At 37.5% G+C, this 26,291-nt stretch overlaps 1 protein-coding gene across 2 annotated transcripts in view; it reads left to right on the top strand.

The window, feature by feature from the left end:
- SCAMP1 (secretory carrier membrane protein 1) overlaps nt 1-26,291 on the top strand; it is a 131,361-nt gene that overhangs the window by 10,510 nt on the left and 94,560 nt on the right. The window contains exon 2 of one of the 2 annotated variants that reach the window (XM_025924299.2): nt 13,063-13,140. The exons of the other annotated variant lie outside the window; for it this stretch is intronic. Within the exon in view, the coding sequence (XP_025780084.1) occupies nt 13,063-13,140 (78 nt within the window). The remainder of the gene's footprint in view (nt 1-13,062; nt 13,141-26,291) is intronic. 2 annotated transcript variants of the gene reach the window in all.

Raw genomic sequence — 26,291 nt, 5'->3', positions numbered from 1 at the left:
CAGGCTCTGTGCTGACAGCTCGGAGCCCGGAGCCTGTTTCAGATTCTGTATCTCCCTCTCTGTCTGACCCTCTGTCTCTCTCTGTCTCTCTCTGTCTCAAAAATAAGTAAACATTAAAAAAAAAAGTTATATGCTGATTTTCTATTGCCCTGGTGGCGGGGAGAGGGGGGCAGCCCCCCTAACTCCCAGTGGTGTTCACAGTCAACTCTATGTGATTTATAAATACTTTCTCCTTTTTGTCAGTTGTCTTTTTACTTTCTTGTTAATGTCCTTCAAAGCACAAAAGTTAATAAATTTTTATTAAGTCCAAATTATCTTTATTTTGTATCTTTTGTTTTGATATTATATCTAAGAATCCTTTGCCAAATCAGAGGTAATGAAGCTTTGTCTGTATGTTTTCTCCTAAGGTGTTTATAGTTTTAGCTCTTACATTTAGGTTTGTGATTCATTTTGAGTTAATTTTTGTATATAGTGTGAGGTAAGATCGAACTCAGTTCTTTTGAATGTGGATATCCACTTGTTCCAATACCATTTGTTGAACAGACTGTTCTTTTCCCATGGAATGATCTTGGCACCCTCTTAAAAAATCTCTGTATTTTTTCTTAATCTTTGTTCTTGTAAAAGAAATATATTTTATCTAAAAAGCCCTTCTCTTTCATGCAAATGGCTCCCAAGCTGAGTATCCCTAGAGTATGTATATTAGCTTGCCTGGTTTCCATAATTGCCACGGCTAGTGTTGCAATTGCTTATGCCTGTGCTTGCATCAGTACATTTTTATAAAAATGTAATAATGGGTTTTATACTTGTTTTTAGAATGCAGTTATGAACACATTATCAATATGACTAACCTGATAACTTTTCCTTAAAAGAAACTTCCATTTATTTTACAGATTATAGGTGAATTACTGAATATATTTTTGCAGACAAGCAAAAATATTAGAATCTCTTTAATAAAGCAATGAATGCATATGATAAAGTGCATTTTGTTTGAGTACTGGTGAGATCAAACTAGAAAGAAAGGATTTGGCATAGTTATACACTGATAACTTTGACTTGATAATAGAAGAAATCAGACATTTAAATGCAAGTGATTTAGTATTAAAAGTTTGTGCTTCACAAACACAGTCAAAATAGTGCATATTGTAGAGACAGTGTATACAAAAATACTGGAAGTTTCCACTTTCTCCAAGTGGCAGAGTTGGATACAAGCTATTGGTAGTCGTTTTACTGATGGGAATCTTCCAGTGGTGGTTAGAACGCTTAGGTGGTGATTTGGAATACTGGAATACGTATAGAAAGTGGTGAGATACGTATAGAAAGTGGTGAGAAATGAAAGTGGGAGGAAAAGAGCGTCAGGAATATTGGCCAGTGATGGCCAAGGGTGGTATTCTAGCACAGTTTTACCACCATTCGCAATTTTCCTGAAGGTGTTGATGCTTGTTGCAGGTTGATTAAGTCTGTCTTGTGGTTTTATTTATGGCCTAGCATGCTTAATTTTTGGCATCTCAAATAGTCATAAATTTTAGTGAATTGCTTACAAGTCATTGGCATATTGTAAAAATGCAAATTAACGTATTCCCCAAGGTTAAAAGAAATGTATCACATATTTTTTTCTATCTGATTAAAAAAATTTTTTTAATGGAAATGTTTGTATTTGACTCTCAGGGGAACTTAATCACCATTTATCATGGAATTTATAAGAAAACGTTTTATGAACTATATACATTACAGACAGGCATTTCTGTGCTCCTAGCCTGGTGGTAGGGAGGTTAGAGGAAGGATTAAATGAAGTTTGCAGAGGTTTGTCTGTAATTGTAGCGAGGAGTAGGTAAAAGGGTGGCTCTGGTATCAGGCTGTCTAGGTTTGCTTCTCTACCTCCTACGTGAGTGACCTTAGGCACATTACTGAATTTTTCTGCCATTAGTATTTGTTGTTTTTTTATATTTCTTAAAGGAATTTTTCTTTTGAATCAAGGCAAAGATGGGAAGCTCTTAAAATAACAGATAAAGGAAATAATGGTGCAAGATTATCTTTGGTTACAACATATGATTATTCTTTATTTTATCCCTAAATTGCCTATATTTTCTCAGACTCTAATTTTTATTAACTTTTAAAGTTTTTAGTGTTAACAGAAATAGTAACAAAAACAAAACATACAAATTACTGGTTGTCTTACAAAGCTTAGGGATTTTAGAAGCTGTTCTAGATCACATCTTGAACTGAGGGTAATAAGGAAAGCACATTGTATTTTTATGATGCAAGTTTTTTTAAATGTTGGAAGGTTGTGCCCTTGGTTGTTTAATGTTGACAATCGTTGGAAAGGACATCTGGTATTTAAAAAAAAAACACATTAGAGTTTAATAGTTTTTAAATTTTATGATTACTTTTCAGACTCATGGGAAACTACCAGGAGATGAATCCTTGATGTCACCATTGGAATTCTGAACATCCCCCCCACCCCCAGCCCTGCCCCTCGCCCGGACCCCGGGAAATTGTTGTACAGAATTTCTGGATTTGGTGGTGCTTTGATTTTAAGTACTGACCTGGGGAGTTTAGCCACCAGGTTAACAAGAGTAGGATATTTCATCAGATTTTGTTTCACAAGAAAGTGTTCAAAGATACATTTACTCTCAGATAGAAAAACTCCTTTTAAAAGTTGACTGCTTAAGGGGTGCCTGGGTGGCTCAGTCGTTTAAGCGTCCGTCTTTGGTTCAGGTCATGCATGATCTCATGGCTGGTGAGTTCGAGCCCTGCATGGGACTCTGTGCTTACAGCTCAGAGCTTGGAGCCCTCTTTGGGTCTGTGTCTCCCTCTTTCTCTCTGCCCCTCCCTGGCTCATGCTCTTTCTCCTTCAAAAATAAACAAACATTAAAAGGTGACTGCTTATAACATGAGAAAAAAACTAAGGCCTTCTAGAATTTGTTCATAGGTCTCTGGTTGTCACGTTTAGTGGTAATTGCTCTGGTAATTGCCGTATTTAATGTGTTAAGGGAGAATGACCGAAAACCCATTAATCTGGGTGGAGAACTGTGTATGATACAACAAACTTCTGCACAAAAATATCTTGACAGTTGAGTGAAAATGGAGGGATATTTATGTGGCAAGACTCTGCTGTTTTCTGATCCCTAGAGTATCAATTCAGTGGCTTTTTCATTAGGGGTCCAAGGTGATTGAACTTGCAGGTCAGTTGACAGACATATGACCAATTATTTTCCTGTTCTTCATTATTACCCTTTTTCCTTTTGTATCTCTAGGCTTAAGTGTGTTAATGTTGGGGAACATAGCTCTATTAGCTATCCAGTTTCTCAAATATCAGAAGAACTTTTGGTGATTCAGTATAATAAGAAACTCTGGTGTCATTATGGTCCCTGATAGCTAATATCCCTGCCCCATTCCTCCTTACTTCTTTCGTAATGAGTATTTCTCTCTAATGAGTGATGTGGTATTTAGATTTTGAAGACTTAGATATTTATGGCTGGTTGGCAACATTTCTTCTAAGAAATACTACACTGGATTATCTTTTTAAAAAACAGCTTTGATGGGGTGCCTGGGTGGCTCAGTCATTTAGTGTCTGACTTCGGCTCAGGTCATGATCTCACAGCTCCTGAGTTTGAGCCCTGCTTTGACAGCCCAGAGCCTAGAGCCTACTTCAGATTCTGTGTCGACTTCCTTCTCTGCCTCCCCTGCTTGTGACAGATATGTGTTCTGTCTCAAAAATAAACATTAAAAAAAAAAGCTTTGAGACGTACAGTAATTCATAATACTGCACAGTTTACCAACTTAAAGTGTATAATATAGTGATTTTTAGTATATTTGCAGTTGTGCAGTCATCACTATCAATTTTAGAAACTTCCCATCACCCCAAAAAGAAACCCTATTAGCTGTCATTCTTCATTTAGCACTCATTCCCTATTTCCTCCCAACTCCTGTAGCCCTAGGCAGCCACTAATATGCTTTCTGGGCATTTCATACAAGTGGAATCATGCAATATGTAGTCTTTGATGATTGACACCTTTCACATAGTGTAATGTATTCAAGGTTCGTCCATACTATAGCATGTATCAGGACTTCATGTGGTTGTATTACCAAATAACAATTTTAATTCATGGATATATATTTTATTTGCATATCATTTGGTAAAAATGTGGGTTATTTCCACTTTTTGGCTCTTGGGAATAGTGCTGCTATGAATATTTGTGTACAGATTTTTGTGTGGACACATGCCTTCATTCCCTTGGATATATACCTAGGAGTGGAACTGTTAGGTCATTTATTAACTTCCACAATGGCTGTACCATTTTATATTCCCACCAGCAGATCAGTTTTTTTTTTCCTACCCTTGCCAACACTTACCTGTCTTCTAGTTTGTAGCCATTCTAGTAGATGTGAAGTGGTATCTCATTAAATCTGCTAAGGTGTGATTGCTTCAGTTGTTGTAATATGCTAAGTACTGATCTGGGTTCACGAAATTAGTTTGGGAGTTGGTTTTAGGTTTGAGTAAGACTGTCTTGACTTGTAACGATAATGAGAACCAGTTTTTAAAAGTCATGATTTATTGAATAATTCGTAGTAATTATTAAGCACTTCTTTCGATCTCCTATAAAAGATTTGCTAAATACATGTTTCAGAGTCTAGCTCAGATTTTTAATGGCTTCTTATAGTTCCTTTTCTTTTTTTTTAAATATTTGGGACATTTAGAAACTAGTAATTCTCTAGGTAAGTGAAATTCTCACTATTTATTAAACTCATATGATTATAGTAGCTCTGAGACGTATCAAGTAGGAAAAAAATATATAACTCTATGAAGGTAGGGCCTCTCCTAGCCTCTAGCTTGGGACTTGTTTAATCAAGTTTCCTAGTCTAGTGTATAATATTGATTGGATTAAGCAGAGTTCTTGAAGAGTGTTTTAATTAAGTTTTGCTGGAGCAATGCCATGTTTAATTCAGTCTTTTTCTTTAGAGGAGTTACTGTTTTAAACATAAATTTGTATTCTTTATTACATTTTCTTCTAAGAACTCAATCTTTGGGGTCAGATTTGAATTTGAATCCTACCATGTCACTTATTAGCTCTATGACTTTGGGCAAAAGACATTAAAGATTTGTGAGCTAGTATTCTCAGCAGTGAAAGAAAGGATACAGAAGTTAAGTCATAGGGTTGTTCTGAGAATTATATGACATAATTAAAGAGTGCACTATTGTGCTAAAATAGATGAATTCTCTTTCTTTCCTTGAATCTGTCTTTGCTTTAGCCTACCTAAGTTTCTCATAGACATGCCTGATAGAATTAAAAATGTGCATTTTCTTCTAAATGTTCTTAATATTCAAATTAGTGTGTTCTGCTATATCATGAAAAAAGGCATGAGGTAAGTGAAAAAATGTAGTAAAAGTCTATTACTATGTTATATGAAAACATTGGATTGGGAAGCTTTCTGATCAGGTCTTTTGTCATCTTTTGCAATTTTGAAAAACAGGAGAAATTTAGCTTTAGGTCTCAGTTTCTTATTTTCCTTTTGGCTGAAGCAATTGAATTTGCACAAATGGATGAAAGTGAAATTATAAGCCAGTCTTGAATACATTGTTAGGCTTCAATCAGACCTGTCTAGTGGAAATAAAAATTGTGCCACATTGTAATTTAAAATTAGCTAGGGGTGCCTGGGTGGCTCATTTGGTTAAGCATCTGACTCTTGATTTCTGCTCGAGTCATGATCTCTCGGTTCATGGGATTGGGTCCCACATGGGGTTCTGTGCTGAAAGCATGCAGTCTGCTTGGGATTCTCTCTCTCTCTCTCTCTCTCTCTCTCTCTCTCAAAATAAATAAATAAACTTTAAAAAATTATCTAGTAGCCATATGGAAAAAACAGATGAAACTAATTTTAATATTTTATTTTACTCCTTATATACAAAATACCCTTTTAACAACATTACTATAAAAGTTATTAATGACCTATATTTATGTTGTTTTGTGACAAATCTTTGAAATCAGAAACATGCTGTGTTTTACACTTCCAGCATATTTCACTTTGGATTAGTAAACATTTCAAGAGCCATGTATACTAGTAATCAATAAATGTTTATACTTAAAAAAACTTTCTCTTACACCAGATTTTATTTAAATTTAGTTAATGGCAGTAAACTGTATTTACATCGTTTTATTGAACCCAAAATAACAGAGAACACTGATTCTACCTGTTCTCTTTTTAAATCATGGAGATGTGTCAGGTTACCTCAGGTGATGGGGCTTTATTGTAAGAATTTTTGTGGGAGGGAAGGTAGCCCAACACAGTCCATCTTTGCAATTGTAATGAAATGGTCTCTGGGGGCTAAAAATGTGTTTCCTCAAATCGCCCCCCTGCCCTTCACCTCTCACCCATTAAGCAGTAAGTCATTTTCATGTGAAATCAGTATTTATAAAACAGATAAAATTGTGCTGTACTGGTTCAAGTGAAGGTTAGGGGACTGATCTCTGCTAACTTCTTCGCCCTCTTGTGCTTCTCTCATTCTTCTCTGAGGATCTTCTTAACAGTGAAAACTCCTGTAACACCAAGTCATTCCTCACCAACCAGAATAGCAGTAACTCTGTTGGCCCTCTTTTTGCTTTGGTGACACATTAGCAACCTTGGTAATTGTCTTTCCCCTCATATTTTGTACCTGCTGCTCCCTTTTCTGGTCATCTTATTAGCTTCTGTTTGTCTTTCTGCCATGACTAGTGTCAGCCTCTTCTGCTTGTAATTACCAATCATAATGTCTCCTCTTCAAGTAGCTCAAGATATAAGATCTAATTGATTAGCATTATCCAATATAGAGTCACTTCTGTTGGGGTCTACCAGACTTCCTCATGTCGAATTCTAAAAATTGTCACAGAGGCCAATTCCTCATCCTTTAACACATAGGGAAGATAACAGGGTCACTTGACACAAAGGTTGGGCAAAGAATGTCTGGTTGCTTTCCTCAGAAGACAGCTGTAGGTGTTTTTTGGCCTATTCGTTATATATATTTTGCTATGCATTCTTAATATCTCCGTTAATCATAAACAGAAAGCTTGTTTCTTCCTTACTTATTGGTAGTGGTAATGATAACAATCTTGGCTATCAGTATTTTCCATGTACAGGAACAGTATTAAACATTTTATATATAGTAGTTCATGAGCTACAGATATGTTTTACTGTTGAAGGAACGGAGTCACATTGAAATATGAATCGCCTTGTTGAAAGTTTATAGCTTTTCATTAGCAGAACTCGGATATGAATACAGGCAGTCAGCTTTCCAGATGGTAAAGACTTAAAAATATATAGCCTAACATTTCAGAGCTGTGACTGATCAGGACAATCATCTATCAAAAATTTCCCCTATTTTACAGATAAGAAAATTGGCAGTTTAGGTGTCTTGCATAAGTTCACAGAGTCTAGTCATTGCCAGGAGTTTCTTTTTTTTTTTTTAAATTTTTTAACGTTTATTTATTTTTGAGACAGAGAGAGACAGAGCATGAACGGGGGAGGGGCAGAGAGAGAGGGAGACACAGAATCGGAAGCAGGCTCCAGGCTCTGAGCCATCAGCCCAGAGCCTGACGCGGGGCTCGAACTCACGGGCTGTGAGATCGTGACCTGAGCCGAAGTCAGACACTTAGCCAACTGAGCCACCCAGGCGCCCCAGGAGTTTCTAAATCCTAGACAAGTACTCTGTTACAGAACAAGTACCTAAGATACGTGAGATTTTGAACGTTAATCTTGAAACTCAAACCTGTTAAGTGTTAGCAGATATAATAAGTGGATACCTAATATATGGTTATACACAGTCATCCATGTAGGCTATTTTCATGTTAGACTATTTAGCTTGAGAATGGTACAAAGAATAAGCAGGATACTGAGGTTGATTCTCAAGAATCTAGCTGAAGGTGAACGTACTTTCTGCCACATTAGAATCTTCCTGAGAGGTTATGTGTGGAGTGATGGAGAACTGCCCAATTTAATGCATAGTGGATGAAATCATTTGAAATATAATGAAGGTACACTACCTTAGAGGATTTGGTAAAGAAATCTGAATTAAAGATATAAAAAAGCTAATTATGCTAGTTTTGAAATCTTATTCTCGTTGAAAAACATTTTTATAATGCATCTTGATTTTTAATGAAATATGGCTATGAAGTTAAATGGTGTGTGGAGAGTTTAGTAGAATAGCCTTGGCTTAACTAAATTTATGTAATTTAATATTTATGGATAGTCAGATCCAAATAGGATATTTAAATTCTAAAGAATGTCTACACTTCTTGGAAGTTAATAAAACATAGAAGTGTAGTATATTATTTTAAGTCAGTAAAAGGAGGCTCTCTCAGATTGTTTTCCTTGTTAGAAATGCAAATTCTTAGACACTATCTGAGACATCAAGGTACATTTAGAATGGGGTTCAGTAATCTGGGTTTTAACAAGCCCTCCAGGTGATTCCAGTCTGTACTGAGTTTGACAACCACTGTAGTAGAGGCAACCAAGTTAGCACTTGAAACAGTTTGATTTTGTTGTGTTGAAAAGAAAGCACATTTTCCTGCCAAAGGTTTGAAATCATTAATAAACAATGAACTCAACCTGTGTCTTTCTTGATAAAGTTGTGGGTGTGGTAAATTTTATTTTTAGCATATATTTTCTCTCAGATATACACTAAACGCCCTTCAGGAAGTTTCTTGACCTTTTTCAAAGTCATAGCTTCTTTCTCTGAGAAATAGAATAGTACCATCCATCAGGGAGGATCATAACAAGGATTGGAAGTAATAAGTGCTAGACATGTAGAGGCTTTAAAAGATTATTCATTATTAAAACTTCAGCTCTGTTGTTTTCTTCTAGTTCAGAAGACTACAACTTCCGTAACACTATCTACATTTATTAAAACTAATTTGAAAGGTTAATTAAGAATTCAGAGGTAATAGTTCTTTAGCTTCCTAAATCTTGGCAAATCTGGTACATGTTCTACTGCTTTGTCACCTAATACTTAAGGAGAAATTCCAGACCAACTAGAAGTGAACTCCGTTAACTTGACACAATGATTTTGTTAAACTGCCAATTAACTCAGCCTGGATTTAATCTCTTCTAGAATCTAGAAGAAAACCAAGTACATTTTCATTATTGGAGTTAAAAGTAGAAAATTGGAAGAATGATTTCATTCGTCTCTTTGGAGCTAAGTTATACCTTACGTAGGATTTGTGAATTTTAGGACACTTGATAATTGGCCATGTGTATTTAGAAAATGAGAGTTGGGACTCATTGGACTCCTTGTACCTCTAGCATTGAAAGAATGACATTGATGGCATGAAAGTTGGCTAAACAGGATCTATCTTTCTGACTCTATACTTCCAGTTTTTTTTTTTTAAATTATGTAATATTTTCCTGGTTCCAAAGTAAAAACCGTAAAACGAGGTACATTCAGCGAAGTCTGGCTTCCAAGCCTATGGTCTCTTATCACTCTTCATCTGCTGATAATCATTCATATTAGTAGCTTTTGGCTTCTTCATCTTACTAATAAATTTTATTTACTGGGGCACCTGAGTGGTTCAGTTAGTTGAATGTCTGACTTCAGCTTGGGTCATGATCTCCCAGTTTGTGAGTTCGAGCTCCACATTGGGCTGGCTACTGTCCACGCAGAGCCTGCTTTGGATCCTCTGTCTCCCTCTCTCTCTGACCTTCCCCTGCTTGTACTCTCTTTCTTTCTCAAAAATACAAATAAGCATTTAAATAAGTAAAATTTTACTTGTTTTTTATGTAAAAAAAGTTTTTTTAAGTTTAATTAAGTAATCTCCACCCAACATGGCTCTCATACTCAATGACACAGAGATGAAGAGTTGCATGCTCTTCCGACTGGGCCAGCCAGGTGCCCTGGTTTTTTCATCTTGCTCAAAATTTAAGTAAACACATTAATTTTTTTTCTTGAAATATAAGGTAACATCTTAGTTTTACATGTTAATTTTTTTCTTTCAATAAGAGGCAACATTTTAGTTATATTGTTTTGCACTTTTTCATTCATTCCATAGCAGCATATAGATTTCCTTGTACCATTATACAGCTGTGTAATACTTAACTCCATAGTACTTTATCATGTCCATGTCCCGTAGTTGATTCAACTTTATTCTATTGGTAGACATTTAGGTTGCTTCTGGTCTTTTGCTATTACAAATAGTATTTTGCCCTTTGGAATAAATTCCTAGAAGTGAGATCATGGGTCAGAGTAAAAATGTAGATGTAATTTTGCTAGCTATTGCCAACTGTCCTTCCATTAGAGGTTGTAACAATTTCTGTACCCATTAATAATATATGAGAATTCTTATTTTCTTACACCTTTGTCATTAGAGTATGTCAGACTTGTAGATTTTTTCTACTCTGATAGGTGAAAAATGATTAGGTCAGGGTAGTTTTAATTAGTATTTTTCTTAGGAGTGAGATAAAATATTTTTACACTTAAATTTTTGAACCAGCTTCATATTTATGCACATTTTTTTTCAGAAAGTGTTTCTTGGTTATTACTGTTGATTCTATCCCGAAGCATTACTCTTTTTTTTTTTAAATTTTTTTTTTCAACGTTTTTTATTTATTTTTGGGACAGAGAGAAACAGAGCATGAATGGGGGAGGGGCAGAGAGAGAGAGGGAGACACAGCATCGGAAACAGGCTCCAGGCTCCGAGCCATCAGCCCAGAGCCCGACGCGGGGCTCGAACTCACAGACCGCGAGATCGTGACCTGGCTGAAGTCGGACGCTTAACCGACTGCGCCACCCAGGCGCCCCCCGAAGCATTACTCTTTAAAAATTTTTTAAAATTCATTTTCTTTATTTTGGAGAGGCAGAGAGACAGAGCGTGAGTGGGGGAGGGGCAGAGAGAGAGGGAGACAGAATCTGAAGCAGACTCCTTCAGATGTCCTTCAGACAGCTCAGAAGCTGTCATCACAGAGCCGGATGCAGGGCCTGAACTCATGAACTGTGAGATCATGATGTGAGCTGAAGTCAGACGCTCAACCGACTGAGCCACCCAGGCGCGCCTTGAAGCATTAGTCTGTAGATTTTTTTTTCTCTTTGGGGGTGGTAATAATACTCAAACAGTATTACCAGGCACATATGATTAAATTAAAAAACACCTATTTGTGGTTTTTGTATGCAAAGAAGTGACAGTCTAATTTGGGAAAGGGGAATTGTATGAAGATCATCATGATTCAGTGAAATAAATGATGATGGAGATGAATACCAAGCTCTGAGAAAGCACTAAGCGTATGTTGTACTGACTTGGGTATCAGGGATTTTATTAGTTAGCATGTGAAGTGTTTTTTTGAGTCTTTAAGGAAGAGGAGAATGCTAGGTTGACCCAACCTGGAAGAGTATTTCAACCACAGGAAGCAATGCCAAGGAAGAGTATGGTGTGGAGAATTCCCAGGTCACCAGGTTTTGTGGGTAGGGATGAGGGGAATGCATCGAGACTGCATCTGGACCATTAGGATTTGCTAAGTCTCCACTTGTTGACCCTAAACCCATTTTTTTCAAAAAAAATTTTTTTACTTTTTTAAGTAATCCATACACCCAATGTGGGGCTCATACTCAGAACTCTGAGATCAAAAGTTGCTTGCTGCGCTGACTGAACCAGCCACTCACCCTCCTAAACCCTCTTCTGAATTAAGGTAACCACAGCAGTGCCAAACTGAAAATTTTGATTAAAATATTCATGTGTCTTTTTTCTCACTTTTTTCCCTGAAGCACACACTCTTTTTTGATAATCTTCCTGCTTCTCACATTTTTGAGTAAACTTGGGAGGACAACCCTGGGAAATAGAGTGATTTCAACCCCTCCTTCCTTTTTTATTGTTGAACAAGCATAGTTTTTTTATTTTTTGTCTGTGCCATACTTTTAATTTATCCTTACCACTTTTTGCCAAGTTCAAGGCTCCTTATGCAATATCTTGTTTGATTTGGTGGGGAGTGAAGGACCTGGCAAGAGGAAGGTCCTTCAGAGAGAATAGATGAGTCTGGCTGGAAAGGTAGTTCGGGACTAGGTTAGATGGTCAGAAGTCTTTTATCTCATTTTGAGGAATTTATATTTTGTCTTGGTGGAGAGAGAGCCTCTAAAGAATCTGAAATGGATTAGGAATAGAGGAGGGGAATGACAAGATCAGCTTTTCCTTTTTGACAGGTAACTTTGATGACTGTGTTGAGAAAGATGGATTGGAAAAAGTACAGTATAGACAAGAGAGCAGTGGTTCCCCAACCAGCGGCAAGTAGCATCATCTGGGAACTTGTTAGAAATACAGATTCTCAGGCCCCTTCTCAGAACTCTAGAGGTCGGTTGCAGCAATCTGTTTTGATTCTGATGCATGCCAAAGTTTGGAATTAGGGATGGAAAGGCCAATGAGGCTGTATTACAGTTTGCAAATGCCTTTCACATTAATTATGCAGTTGGTTTTTGTTGAGATGTTTATTATGTTTGTGTCTTAAATTCACAAGAGAAGTAGATTAACTAATATTTTGGGACTTATTTGGAAGCCTAACATGAAAAGATTTGAAAAGTTGGGATAGTTTGGTGATGTATTTGGAAAAGGAGAAACAGGACAAAGTAAACTATAGTCAAGTGAAAATATTGGAGCAGAATAAAACATGTAAATGGTGCTTAATCTTGAATGCTATAGATGTTGCCTGTACATGACATTGACTTGTAATGTGGTACTTATATCTGCAGTAGGGAAAACTGATGGAAGATAACTTTAAAAATATGGGAACTGTGGAACCTAAAGGAAGGGATGGTGGGTTTACCCAAGGTTTGCTAAGGTGCTCTTGTGCAGTCACCTCCACATAGCTATTTTCATTCTTTATATAATAGCCAGCACTGATTTGCATCTAACCCAGTTTTTTCATTGAGAGTGTGAGGGCTGAGGGTATAAATTTCAACCTTGTTGGGATGAGAGTGAGGAAATGTGATAATCTTTTTATTTTCCTGTTAGCTTCACTGGGTGACCAGAAATACAGATGGAATAAATGCTTTGTAAATATCAAAATTGTGCCTTAAAGGATAAGTAATCTTTTATTCTCCTTTGAATTTTATTCCAGGACCCATCAGTTACACAAGTGACAAGAAATGTTCCACCAGGACTTGATGAATATAATCCATTCTCGGATTCTAGAACAGTAAGACTGTCTTAATTGGACTACTTTTGAATGTTAAAATTGAAATTAAATAGGAATTATATTTCAATTATGATTTCTAGTTGATTGGTTAAACTTGTGTAAAATAAACTTAGTATTTTATTTATAATTTAGAAAGTTAAAAATCTTTTTATTTTTTTTTTTAAATTATTTTTTTTTTCAACGTTTATTTTTTGGGACAGAGAGAGACAGAGCATGAATGGGGGAGGGGCAGAGAGAGAGGGAGACACAGAATCGGAAACAGGCTCCAGGCTCTGAGCCATCAGCCCAGAGCCCGACGCGGGGCTCGAACTCACGGACCGCGAGATCGTGACCTGGCTGAAGTCGGACGCTTAACCGACTGCGCCACCCAGGCGCCCCTAAAAATTTTTTTAAACAGGAAGAAATATCGGTAATGGTCCTAGTGGAATACTACAAATTTTCTTTTATGTTCTGCAGTGCTGATGATCCCTCTAATCAGAAAATCTTACGACAGTACTTTAAATAGGAGAGAGAAGTGTTCCTTGGTATAAATGTTGTCTTCATGGTAATGTAGGGGTGATGTTTTCTTATAAAATAAAGAAAATCTACTCTCTGGTAGACTAGAATTATCTGGAACTTTACTGGGCTTAGGAACATGTTTTTCTCCTCAAAATTTAGTCTTAATTTATGTAGGGGTATGAAAAAGAATCCATAATAAACAGAGGTTCTCCAACCTGGATGCATATGAGAAGCACCTGGGGAGGTTTATTACACTTTTCATTAGGGCCCTACACTCTTACAGTTAGGGCACTTGTGTTTTTTGTTGTAGCTGTTATGGTGATTTTATTCTGAACCAGTTTTGAGAACTATTGAGGTAGGTTTTGTTGAGAATTCTTCCCCAGAATTTCTCTGGCAGATAATTTGTTTCCTGTATTTTGAGTCTTTAGTTTAATTCTGACACTCAAGAGGTCTCTTGTTTTAGACCCTGTTGACTTTTGAAATGTTAGTCATCCTGTTGAAGATCTTGCAATTCTTCAGTTGTATGCTTGGATTTACATATAAATATAATGATTCTTACTTGATCATCTCTTCCTGATGTGTGTTTACATAGTCTGCAGAATAATTGCCGAAGATATTGCAGGTTTTACTTAGAAATATGTTTAAGATTGGGGTGCCTGGGTGGGTCAGTTGGTTAAGTGTCTGACTTGGGCTCAGGTCATGATCTTGCAGTCTGTAAGTTTGAGCCCCGTGTTGTGCTCTGTACTGACAGCTCAGAGCCTGGAGCCTGCTTCAGATTCTGTGTCTCTGTCTCTCTTTGTCTGTGCTCCTCCCCTGCTCGTGCTCTGTCTCTCTCAAAAATGAATAAACATTAAAAAAAAAAAAAGAAAAAGAAATACATTCAAGATGTATTATATTAACATTTTAGTTCTAGAAGAGCTTTGTACAAAGTAAAAGCATTAAAATAAGAATGAACTTTCATGTTCCACTTTATTTCAAAGCTCTCATTTAACATTGCTTATGTGCAGCAACTGCAGTCCAGCCTGGGATTACTAAAGTGTTCACTGGGCGAGTAAATTTCAGATTGAACCATTTGAGACAGCCAGTAAGTTCACCAGTTTGGACATGTAAAAATGGCAATTTAAAATGATTCAACCCTATAGTAAATTAGTGCTGTGAATGTATGTGCATTTGGTTGTAGTTGAAAGAGAAGAAGAGAGGTGGTATATTTTATTCCACCATATGTAGTCTTTTTAATATGATTTCTGGGGGGTGGAAATGGGAACAAGACTTGTTAAAATATGCTGGTAAAGAATGAAAAGAAGTTTTCATACAATTTTTTGGAAGATTTTACTAGTAAGAAGTATATTAAGCTTTTTAAAAGTAGCAGCTTTAGGGGCACCTGGGTGGCTCAGTCGGTTGAGCGTCCGACTTCGGCTCAGGTCATGATCTCACAGTTCATGAGTTTGAGCCCCGCATCGGGCTCTGTGCTGACAACTCAGAGCCTGGAGCCTGCTTCCGATTCTGTGTCTCCCTCTGTCTCTGCCCCTCCCCTGTTCATGCTCTGTCTCTCTCTGTCTCAAAAATAAATAAAATTTAAAAAAAATTAAAAAAAAATAAAAGTAGCAGCTTTAGATTGTTCATATCAGTGGTATTTGTACTCTTTACCAAGTTGCCTACTTTGTGCCATGTGTGTTACCTATATTACTGAATTCCTATAACATTCAAAATGGCTATTTTAAGTTTCCATTTTACTGATAAGGAATGTGAGACCCAGGTCATCCAGATAGCAAGTGGCAGAACTGGCTTAACTAACTCAACTGTTTTCCATACAGCTTTTGCCCTTTCCATTTTGCTAGTTCTGTCTTTAGAGATAGATGGAAGGATAGAAGGTACAGTACTGGTCTCTGAAAAATTTTTCACCTAATTGGAATTTAAAACAGTTACATGAAGATATATCCAGAAAAAATAAAACATAAACGTGTAAATTATAGTTTGAAATGTAGTTTTTACAGTGAAGGAAAGGTTTTCTTAAAGAGAATAGTCTCAGGGAGAGGTAGGCAACACTACCTATTTAAAATATAAGCTATGTAAAATGGAACACTTCTCAGTGGCACCTGGGTGACTCACTGGGTTGAGCATCCAACTCTTGATTTTGGCTCAAGTCATGAGCCTAGGGTTGTGGGATCAGCCCTGTATTGGGCTCAATGCTGGGGCTGGAGCCTGCTTGAGATTCTCTCTCACTCTGTCTCTCTAGCTTCCTCCCTCCCTCTCCCCTACTTACGCTTTCTCTATCTCTAAAAAAAAAAAAAGAAAAAGAAAAAGGAAATACTTCTCATGGTAACTAACTAGAATTTAAATACAAATTTGAAAAATAAAAAAATAAAGATAAGTCCCACTTAAAAAAAAAAAACTCTTAGTTTGATGAGCAGTGATAAAGTGTCAGAAACGGGGAAAATTATTAGGTAAATTATTTTAACATGCATTTCCACTGAATTTTTACATGGTTGGAAACATTGTTGAAGTAATGAAAAAATTAAAAATTCCTTGTTTTTCTGTAAGTACAGTATCAGAAACTTTTTTTTTTAAATGGTTGTGACTATTTTCCAAAACAGATTAGATGTATTTGGATAATTGATTTAAGTGATATGTTAGAACTCGGTCCAGATACTCTTTTGTTAATTGGTAGTATTTATATTTATTTTTTTAAAAATTTGTGAAAATAAAGCTTCTAAATTGTTGCCTAAGGGTGTGGTGAATTAAATGAGGTCAAGAGAGAAGATCCATTAGCAGAATGAATGTGTAACCTATAAGATTTAGAAAGTCTTGATTTTTTGTTTGGGGGAAAATTTTTTTTTTTAACATTTATTCAGTTTTGAGAGAGAGAGAGACAGAGTGTGAGCAGGAGAGGGGCAGAGAGATAGGGAGACACGCAATGTGAGGCAGGCTCCAGGCTCTGAGTGGCCAGTACAGAGCCTGACATGGGGGCTGAGGGGCTGGAACTCAGGGATCCCAAGATCATGACCTGAGCCTAAGTCCAATGCTTAATCACCTGAGCCACCCAGGTGCCCCTGTTTTTTGTTTTTTAATTATGTTTCTTTTTATATTTAGTTTTGTGTTTGAATGGAAACTAAGGTATTTAATGAAGGCAACAATTAAATATTTTAACAATAATTTACATATTCAGTTTATATTATATATTGAGAGAAAGCAATTGTCCCAAGACACATTACAATACTGACAGGGCCAGTATGCTGGCAGTAGGATAGAAGGCTATTGAGCACTTGAAATTTGGCTAGTCTGAATTGAAATGTGCTATAAAAATGAGATAGAAAATAATTTTTTGTTTGAACTCAAAATGTATTTTCCTACTGAAAATGATGTTGAACTTGGTGGGGTAGGTTCCCTGGCCTACCTTCTAAAAACTTAATGCATAAAATACTAGAAAAATTGGCTCATCATTGAGAACTGGTATGCCTTTATGGGGAATGCTTTCCTTTTAAATAAGGTAATGGTTCAAAATGCCTATGCAGCTTGATTCTCACTGGTTTCAACAGCGGGTAATGACATTGATGGCTTTAAATAGAATTTCTTCTGGTAGGTATTGAAATACAGGAATTAGGGACACCTGTGTGTGTGGGGGGGACAAGTGTGGTGCTACTGATAGAAATCCTTGGTCACATATCTCAGGGCCTAGTTTACTGTCTTTCCTTCGGGGATAGATTGCTTCGTTTCCTTTCTGTTTTGCTAGTTGTTGCCATATATGACTTCTGTTACATAAAACAGCAGGATCTGTACCTTCTGGCAGAAGGAAGAACCAAGAGAAGAAAATTCCAAGTACGGGCATGCCTACATTTTTTCTTAAAGGTTATCTTAAAACATTTTTTTTTTTAATGTTTATTTTTTAGAGAGAGAGGGAGAGAACAAGTGAGTGGGGAGGGGGAGAAAGAGAGGGAGACACAGAATTTGAAGCAGGTTCCAGGCTGTGAGCTGTCAGCACAGAGCCTGACATGGGCTGGAACTCACGAACTGCAAGATCATGACCTGAGCTGAAGTCAGATGCTTAACTAACTGAGCCACCCAGGTGCCCCTCTTTATTTTTTTTGGTTTTGAAGTAAGTTCTATGCCAATGTGGGCTTGAACTCATCATGGCCCAGACATGAAGAGTCGCATGCTCTACTGACTGAGGCAGCCAGGCATCCCTGGCATGCCTACATTTTTGAGCATAAGGAAGATGGATAATTGGTTTATGTAATAACTCCCTCTGTGGTAATTCTGGACAGTGGGTAGACTGAGACTCTTAACACTTGGATTCTAAACTAGGCCTTACCACTAATTGGTGACTTTAGGCAACCACTTAACTTCTTTGGACAGCTTTTTTTTTTTTTTTTTTAACGTGTAACAGTGGAAGTAGATGGGAAGATGTTGAGATAAATAGCTTCTAATACTAGTTTCTCTTTTGAAAATGGATGAAACTCTTAGCTCAGGAACTAACTGAATATAATTGTACACCGTAGTTTACCTGTCTTTAATACTGCAGAAGCATTTTCTATACTGTAATAATTGTATTTTCTCTTGCTGTGTGTTTCTTTTCATATCTTTTCCTTTCTCCTTTGCATCTCATTGTCTTTCTTGCAGCTCATTACCTGTCTCTTGCGGAACCAATCTTCTTTGTTTCTATTCTCATTTAATGATAACTGTTGCTTTGTATCCTCAGTGTCATTGGCTAGAAATATTTGCATTCTCTTTGGCTCAAATAACGTCTTTTCCTATTGCTATTTGCCAAATCCAGTCACTTACATCTCCAGGAGATAGTACCTGTCTCTTCTTTTCATTCCTACTAAACTGTCCTAATTCAAGTACTCATGTGAAATAATACAGTGGCCTATCTACTTACCTGTCTCCAGTTTCTCTCCTCTCCACTTAAATTCCACATTTAGTCCTTATAATCATTCCCTTGTCTTTCCTTCTCTACCTTACTTTGACATAGTCTCTTGGCTAAAACCCAAGTGTTGGTTAAATCCAATTCTTGCTACTACTTTCTGCCCCTACCCTAGCAGCTAAATATGACTGGAGAAAGCATCCCATAGGGTCTCATTTTCAGTTACTGACCAGGTCTAAATGGCACTGAATATTCTAGTCATATAACTGTCCACTCTTATCTTCCTCTCTTGTCATCCCTTTTTTTTTTAAAAGTTTATTTTTGATAAAGAAAGACAGAGAGAGAGAGAGAGAGAGAGAGAGAGAGAATCCCAAGCAGACTTTGTGCTGACAGAATTGTCTTGGTTGTGGCTTGAACTCCTCAATTGTGAGATCATGACCTGAGCTGAAATGAAGACCCGGACACTTAACCGACTGAGCCACCCAGGCACCACTCTTTCCTCATCCTTAAAATCTCTTCCCCATGCCCACTCTTAGGTGATGACCTTGCTTATTTCACTGAGAAAGTCGAAGCAGTCAGTAGAGAACGTCCATAGACCCCCACCATCGCATCTACCTACCTACCAGCATTTATACCCATATACGCTGCCTGCCTGTTACTTACAGATGAGCTAGCTATTTGTGCTTCTCTTTGATTCCATTCCTTCTACTTGTGTGCTGGATTCCATGCACTCTCACTTTAGAACTTTGCTAAAATGTCCTCTCTTACATTGTTAGTTTTTTCCTTCTGGATCATTCATATCTTCATAAAAACGTGTTTTCTCCCATCTGGGAAAAAGACATATATTTATTTACTTGAACAGCTTTATTGAGATATAATTAATATGCCCACTTAAAATATATAATTAACTTTTCTGGTGTAGTCATAGTTGAAAACCATTATCAGATTCTAATTTCAGAATATTTTTGTTCTACCCCCAAAAGTCGGACGCTTCAGCATTCACTTCACATAGCACTTTCCTCTCTAGCCCCAGGCGACTTCTAATTTACTGTCACTATATATTTGCCTTTTCTGGACATTTCATATAAACAGAATCATGCAGCATGTGGTCTTTTGTGACTTGTTTCTTTTACTTAGCATAATATTTTCAAGGTTCAACTACGTTGGTGTCATGTATCATCAGTACTTTATTCCCCTTTCCTTTTTTGATTTTTTATACCACATTTTATTTAGCCATTCATGAGTTGATGGGCAGTTAGGTTGTTCCCAATGTTTGGCTGCTGCAAACTTTTTTTGTGTACTACTTTTTGTGTGGTTGTGTTTTCCTTCCTTTTGTGTATATATCTAGGAGTGGAATTGTAGGGTCATATGGTAACAATGTGTTTAACATATTGAGGAGCTACCAACTTGTTTGCCAAAGTGGTTGTACCATTTACATTCTCATCTGTAATGTGTGAGGGTTCCAGTTTCTCCACATCCTTGCCAACACTGGTTATTGTGACTTTTTGCTTGTAGCCATCCTAGTGGATATGAAGTAATCTCTCCTTGTGATTTTAATTTGTGTTTCCCTGATGGCTAATGATGTGCACGTATTTTTTTCATGTGTTTTTTGACTATTTGTGTATTTTCTTTGGAGATGTGTCTAGATTTTTTTCCTGTATTTAAATGGGTTGTCTTTTTAATATCAAATTGTGAGAGTTTGTGAAATAGTCTGGATATAAGTCCCTTATCAAATATGTGATTTACAAACATTTTCTCTCATTCTGTGGGATGTCTTTTTGCTTTATTGATAGTGTTCTTTGCATAGAAGTTTTAAATTTTTTAAAAATTAAAAAAACTTAAATGTTTTATTTATTTTTGGGAGAGTGTGAGCAGGGTGGGGGGCGGACAGAGGATCCAAAGTGGACTCCGCAATGACAGCAGCAAGCCTAATGCTGGGCTCGAACTCACAAACCGTGAGATCATGACCCAACCCAAAATCAGTGACTTAACCAGCTGAGCCACCCAGGTGCCCCAGAAGTTTTTTTATTTTTTTTATTTTATAATGTTTATTCATTTTTGAGAAAGAGAGAGACAGAGTGCGAGCAGGGGAGGAGCAGAGAGAGAGAGAGAGACACAGAATCTGAAGCAGGCTCCAGGCTCTGAGCTGTCAGCACGGAGCTGGCTGCGGGGCTCGAAGTCGACCGTGAGATCATGACCTGAGCTGACATCGGACGTTCAATCGACCGAGTCACCCAGGTGCCCCACAGGCGCCCCAGAAGTTTTAAATTTTGATGCCACATTTGTCTATTTTTTTTCCTTTGGTTGTTTTTGGTGTCCTAAGAAACCGTCATCGAAGTTACGGTCCTAAATAATTACTCCTATGTTTTCTTCTAGGAATTGTATCATTTTATTTTATTTATTTTTATTTAATTAATTTATTTTTTTTTTTTTAGTTTACATACAAGTTAGTTAGCATATAGTGCAACAATGATTTCAGGAGTAGATTTCTTTAATGCTCTTTACGCATTTAGCCCATCCCCCCCCCCCCACAACCCCTCCAGTAACACTGTGTTTGTTCTCCATGTTTGAGAGTCTCTTATGTTTTGTCCCCCTCTCTGTTTTTATATTATTTTTGCTTTCCTTTTCTTATGTTCACCTGTTTTATATAAGAATTGTGTCATTTTAAGTGCTTACATTTAGGTTTATGATTGGTTTTGAGTTAATTTTTGTGTATGCTCTGATGTAGTTTTCCAATCCCATTATTTTCCATTGGATATCCACTTGTTCCAGCACTGTTTGTTGAAAAAACTATTCTTTTCTATTGGATTGTCTTGGCACTCAGTTTGAAAATCAGTTGATAATAAATGTAGGGGCTTATTTTTGGATTCTATTCTGATCTCTGTGGCTGTCCTTATTCCAGTAGCACACTGTCTTCATTACTGTAACTCTGTAACAAAACTTTACCTTAATTTCATTTCCCTGTCTTGTATATTTATGGCATCTCCTTCCTTGCAAAACTTTCTCTGCTCCCCATTGCTGCAAAAGTCCTGTGAAGAATTTGTGTACTTGTTTTATTTTCTCCATCCTTTCTCCTGAAAGATACTTCAACGAGGGTTTTGCTTCTAAAACTCCACCAAAATGCGCTTGTCAGAGTAGCCAGTGACTTCCACATTGGTAATCCAGTGGTAAATTTTCAGTCTTTTTTTTTTTTTAAATGTTTATTTATTTTGAGATTGGAAGAGAGAAAGAAAACAAGCTGAGGAACAGAGAGAGAGAGAGAGATGGAGGGAGAGAATCCGAAGCAGGACCCGTGCTGTCAGCACAGAGCCTGACATGGGGCTCAAACTCACAAACTGCGAGATCATGACCTGAGCCGAAATCAAGAGTCAGACGCTCAACTGAGCCACCCAGGTGCCCCTAAATTTTCAGTCTTAACCTTAATCATCAATGCTGATAGTTGATCACTATCTCATTCTTAGGACATTTTCTTCATTTGGCTGTCAGAGCAGTTGAATTTTTCCTTCTCTGTCTTCTTTGATGGTTTCTCTTCTTTCCTGCTTCACCTGCATTATTGGAGGGCACCTGGAATTAGGCTTTGCTTCTCTCTTCATCTGTGCTCATTCAGATGGTGATTTCATCCAGTGTTACAGGTTTAAGTACTGTCTCCATGCTGATGACTTCCAAATTTACATCTCCAGTGCAAACTTCTGTTCTGAAAACTAGATTCATATATTTAGCTGCCTACTAGACATGTCTACCTGAATGTCTTAGAAGTTGCAGATTTAGGGGGATGAAAACTGAACTGAGTCCCTTAGATGTAAACCTGCTAATTTTCAGTCTTTCTCCTCTCTGTCCTATTAGTTGCTTAGACCAAAACTTTGGTGGTATTTCACTATTTGCATTTCCTTCTATCTCCCATCATTCTGTCAGGAAATCCTGTTGGCTCTCCCTTAATGATTTGTCCAGATCTGATCCCTTTTCTTCACAGCCACCACCTGGCTTGAGCTGTGATCATCCTTTGCCTGGATTACTGCAGTGCTGTTTTCCTAACTACTGTCTCTTCTTCCACTTTTGCCATGTTTCAGTTCATTTTCAACTCAGTAGTCAGAATGATACCTTAAGGTTGATCATTTCAGTCTCCTATTAAGAACTCTTTCCTAGCTTTTAATTTTCTTTGGAGTAAAACCAAAAGTCCTTAAAGTAGCCTACAGTCTGGTTCCTGACACCTCTCTCTTCTTTATCTCCTCACACTCTTTCCCTTATGTATTCCTATATCCAGCACACTGGTCTTTGTCATCTAGGCCAGGTATTCTGCTCACTTTGTGTTCGCTATGCCTTCTGTGTGAGATGGTCTTCCCCCAGATACCTGCAAGGTTGACTTCTTAACTTTCATTAATTGTTTACTCACAGGTGGCTTCCCTGACCACCTTTGTAAAATTAAATCTCCACTCAACCTTTATTCGTGACACCTTTACCCTGTTTTTTGTTGTTCTTGTTCCATAAAATTTACTGCTGAGATACTTTATAATGTGTTTATTATGTATATTGTTTATCTTGCATTGCTAGCATGTAAACTCCAGGAGAGTAGGGATGTTTACCTATTTTGTTCATTAATGTATCTTATGTGTCTGTAACTATTGGACATTGTAGTTGATCAGTAAATATTTGATCAATGTATATACAGATATGTATGGCCACACCTCTCTTCTTTTAGGTAACTTTATCTGCTTTGAAACTCTCATCCTTGGATATTCCTTCCTTTCTTCTTATTGAGGATCTCTTCCCCCAAGTATTCAAATCTTTAAATGCCTTGTTTTAAAATGTTACCTATTGTGATAAAATTATTTCTATTTGTCCCGAGTCTGACATGAATGTGTATAATTTTCACCACTGTTTTTAACAAGAAACTCTGTGTTAAATTTTTTATTGATGTTTTTAATTTAATTTTGAGACCGAGCACGAGTGGGGGAAGGGCAGAGAAAGAGGGAGACACAGAATCCGAAGCAGGCTCCAGGCTCGGAGCTGTCAGCACAGAGTCTGACGTGGGGCCCGAACCCATGAACCGTGACATCATGACCTGAGCCAAAGTTGGATGCTTAGGCTCACTGAGCATCCTGACTGAGCCCCCTAGGCATCCCAAGAGAATCTGTGTTAAGTATAACCACAGTCAGTTCTTGTCTTCTCAGAGACTAAAAAAGTCAATGGAAGCCGCAAAAGTTGTAGGTTTCTTTTGGCAATGTCTTAACCTTTGTTGCCTTAGAGAAGAGTTTTCAAATTTCAGGATGTCTAAAACTCACCTTGAGGAGCTTGTTTAAAAATGCAAATCTTTCTCATCCCCCTGAGTTTTTGAATCTATGTGTCTACAGCAGAGCCAGAGTCTGCATTTTCAGTAAGTACCAGGGGTTTCTGATGCAGGGGATCTATAAAGATATTAAGAACCATTGCTTTAGGAGCGCCTGGGTAGCTCAGTTGGTTAAGTGTCTGCCTTTGGCTCAGGTCATGATCTCGAAGTTCATAAGTTTGAGCCCCACATCAGGCTCTCAGCTGTCAGTGCAGAACCTGCTTCGCATCCTCTGTCCCTATCTCTCTTTGCCCCTCCCTTGTTCGTGCACTCTCTCTCTCTCTCTCTCTTGCTTCCTCTCAAAAATAAATAAACATAAAAAAAATGCCATTGCTTTAGACCTTGAGTAAACTTAGGAACTTTACTGGCTCACAGGTGGAAAGAAAGAGCAGGAAAAAACAAAGGGGTTTAGAATGTGTTTAGAATGTGTTTAGAATGTGGAAGAAAACCAGAAAGGCTAACATATGTTTATTTGTGCATGAGAAAGAGAAGTCATGTACCAATGCCTTGAAGGGAAGGGGTGGGGCAGAGAGAGATAGAGAGAGAGAGAGAGAATGCCAAGCAGTCTCTGAAGGGTCAGCACAGAGCCCAATGTGGGGCTCCAGCCCACGAACCACGAGATCGGGACCTGAGGTGAGATCAAGAGTTGGAGGTTGAGCCGACTGAACCATCCAGGTGCCCTGACTATTAATAATTGTTAATTATTAATATATATGATAAAATTTTAATAATTATAGTTCTTAATAATGGAGTGCCTTTGTAATTTTTATTCCAGAGAGCTCATTATGTTATAGAATAATTTCTCCGCCATTGAATTGCCATCATTGTTATAATGTTCTTTTTTTTTATTTTTAAAAAATTTTTTTTTTTTCAACGTTTATTTATTTTTGGGACAGACAGAGACAGAGCATGAACGGGGGAGGGGCAGAGAGAGAGGGAGACACAGAATCGGAAACAGGCTCCAGGCTCTGAGCCATCAGCCCAGAGCCCGACGCGGGGCTTGAACTCACGGACCGCGAGATCGTGACCTGGCTGAAGTCGGACGCTTAACTGACTGCGCCACCCAGGCGCCCCTCATTGTTATAATGTTCTTAATGCTTTTGAGCTAAAATATATTTTCCTATAATTTTTATCTGTTGGTTCCAGTTGAGTTCTCTAGAGCCACACACAGCAGGCAAATAGGACAATATGAACGGATCTTGGGGGCGTTATGCTACATGAGATAAGTCGGGCAGAGAAAGACAAATACTGTGTCATCTCCCTTATATGTGGAAACTTTAACAAAAGCAAAAACAGTCTTAAAGAAAAGGAGAACAGATAAGTGGATGCCGGAGGTGGAAGGTGGGAAGTGGGTGAGATGGGTGAAGAGAGTCAGAAGGTACAAATGTCCAGTTATTTATAAATAAGTCATGATGATATAATGTATAGCACGTTGACTATAGTTAATGATACTGTATACATATTTGAAAGTTGCTAAGAGGGGCACCTGGGTGGCTCAGTTGGTTAAGCGTCCAACTTTGGCTTAAGTCATGATCTCATGGTTTGTGTGTTTGAGCCCCACATCTGGCTCTCTGCTGTGTCAGTACATAGCCTGCTTCAGATCTTATGTCCCCCTCTCTTTCTGCCCTTTCCCCACTTGCTCTCTTTCTCAGTCTCTCTCAAAATAAATAAATATACTTAAAAAAAGATGCTAAAAGCATAGATATTAAAACTTCTCACCACAAGAAAAAAGGTTTTGTAACAATGTATGGGGATAGATGTTAACTAGACTTATTTTGGTGGTCATTTTTGCATTGTGTACAAATAGTGATTGAATCATTGTGGTATACCTGAGACTAATATAAATGTTATGTCAATTATACCTTAATTAAAATATTATAACCCCTTAACTTTCACAGGTATTTTAAACTACAGTCTATTTCTAACTTGGAAATTTCATTCACCATGAGAGAAGGATATACAGTCTTGTTATCCCAGACTTTTTCTTTTGTTTATTTATTTTTAGTGAGAGAGAGAAAATGCGAATGGGGAAGGGGTATCCCAATCAGAGAGAGAATCCCAGTCAGGCTCTGCACTGTCACTCAGCTTGGCTTGGAGCTTGAACTCAGGAACTGTGAGATCATGACCTGAGCCAAAAACAGGGGTCCTATTTGTAACTTATTGAGCCACCTAGGTGCCCCCAGACTTTGTTTTTGATTCTGCCCCAAGATTGCTGTCCTGTTCTCCTGGCTTGTCATTTATTACCAGAGCAATGGCTAACACAGTTTCAGGATTGTCAGAACGAGAAGAGCTAATCTTACTCTGGTACATCCAGTTGCAGATACATCTGTATTTCCTACAGATAAATTGACTTTGCTTCTTCATCTGGAGTTTTGATGAGTATAAAATGATGATCATATATCCAGAGGTGTCCAGTGAGGCAGGAAGATATTTCTTCTTGAATTTCAAACTTTGTTTCTGGTATCATTT

Source organism: Puma concolor, chromosome A1, assembly GCF_028749965.1.
Source record: "Puma concolor isolate L17-30 chromosome A1, mPumCon1.1.hap2, whole genome shotgun sequence".
Taxonomy (NCBI): domain Eukaryota; kingdom Metazoa; phylum Chordata; class Mammalia; order Carnivora; family Felidae; genus Puma; species Puma concolor.
This window is presented reverse-complemented; position numbering and strand designations above follow the sequence as displayed.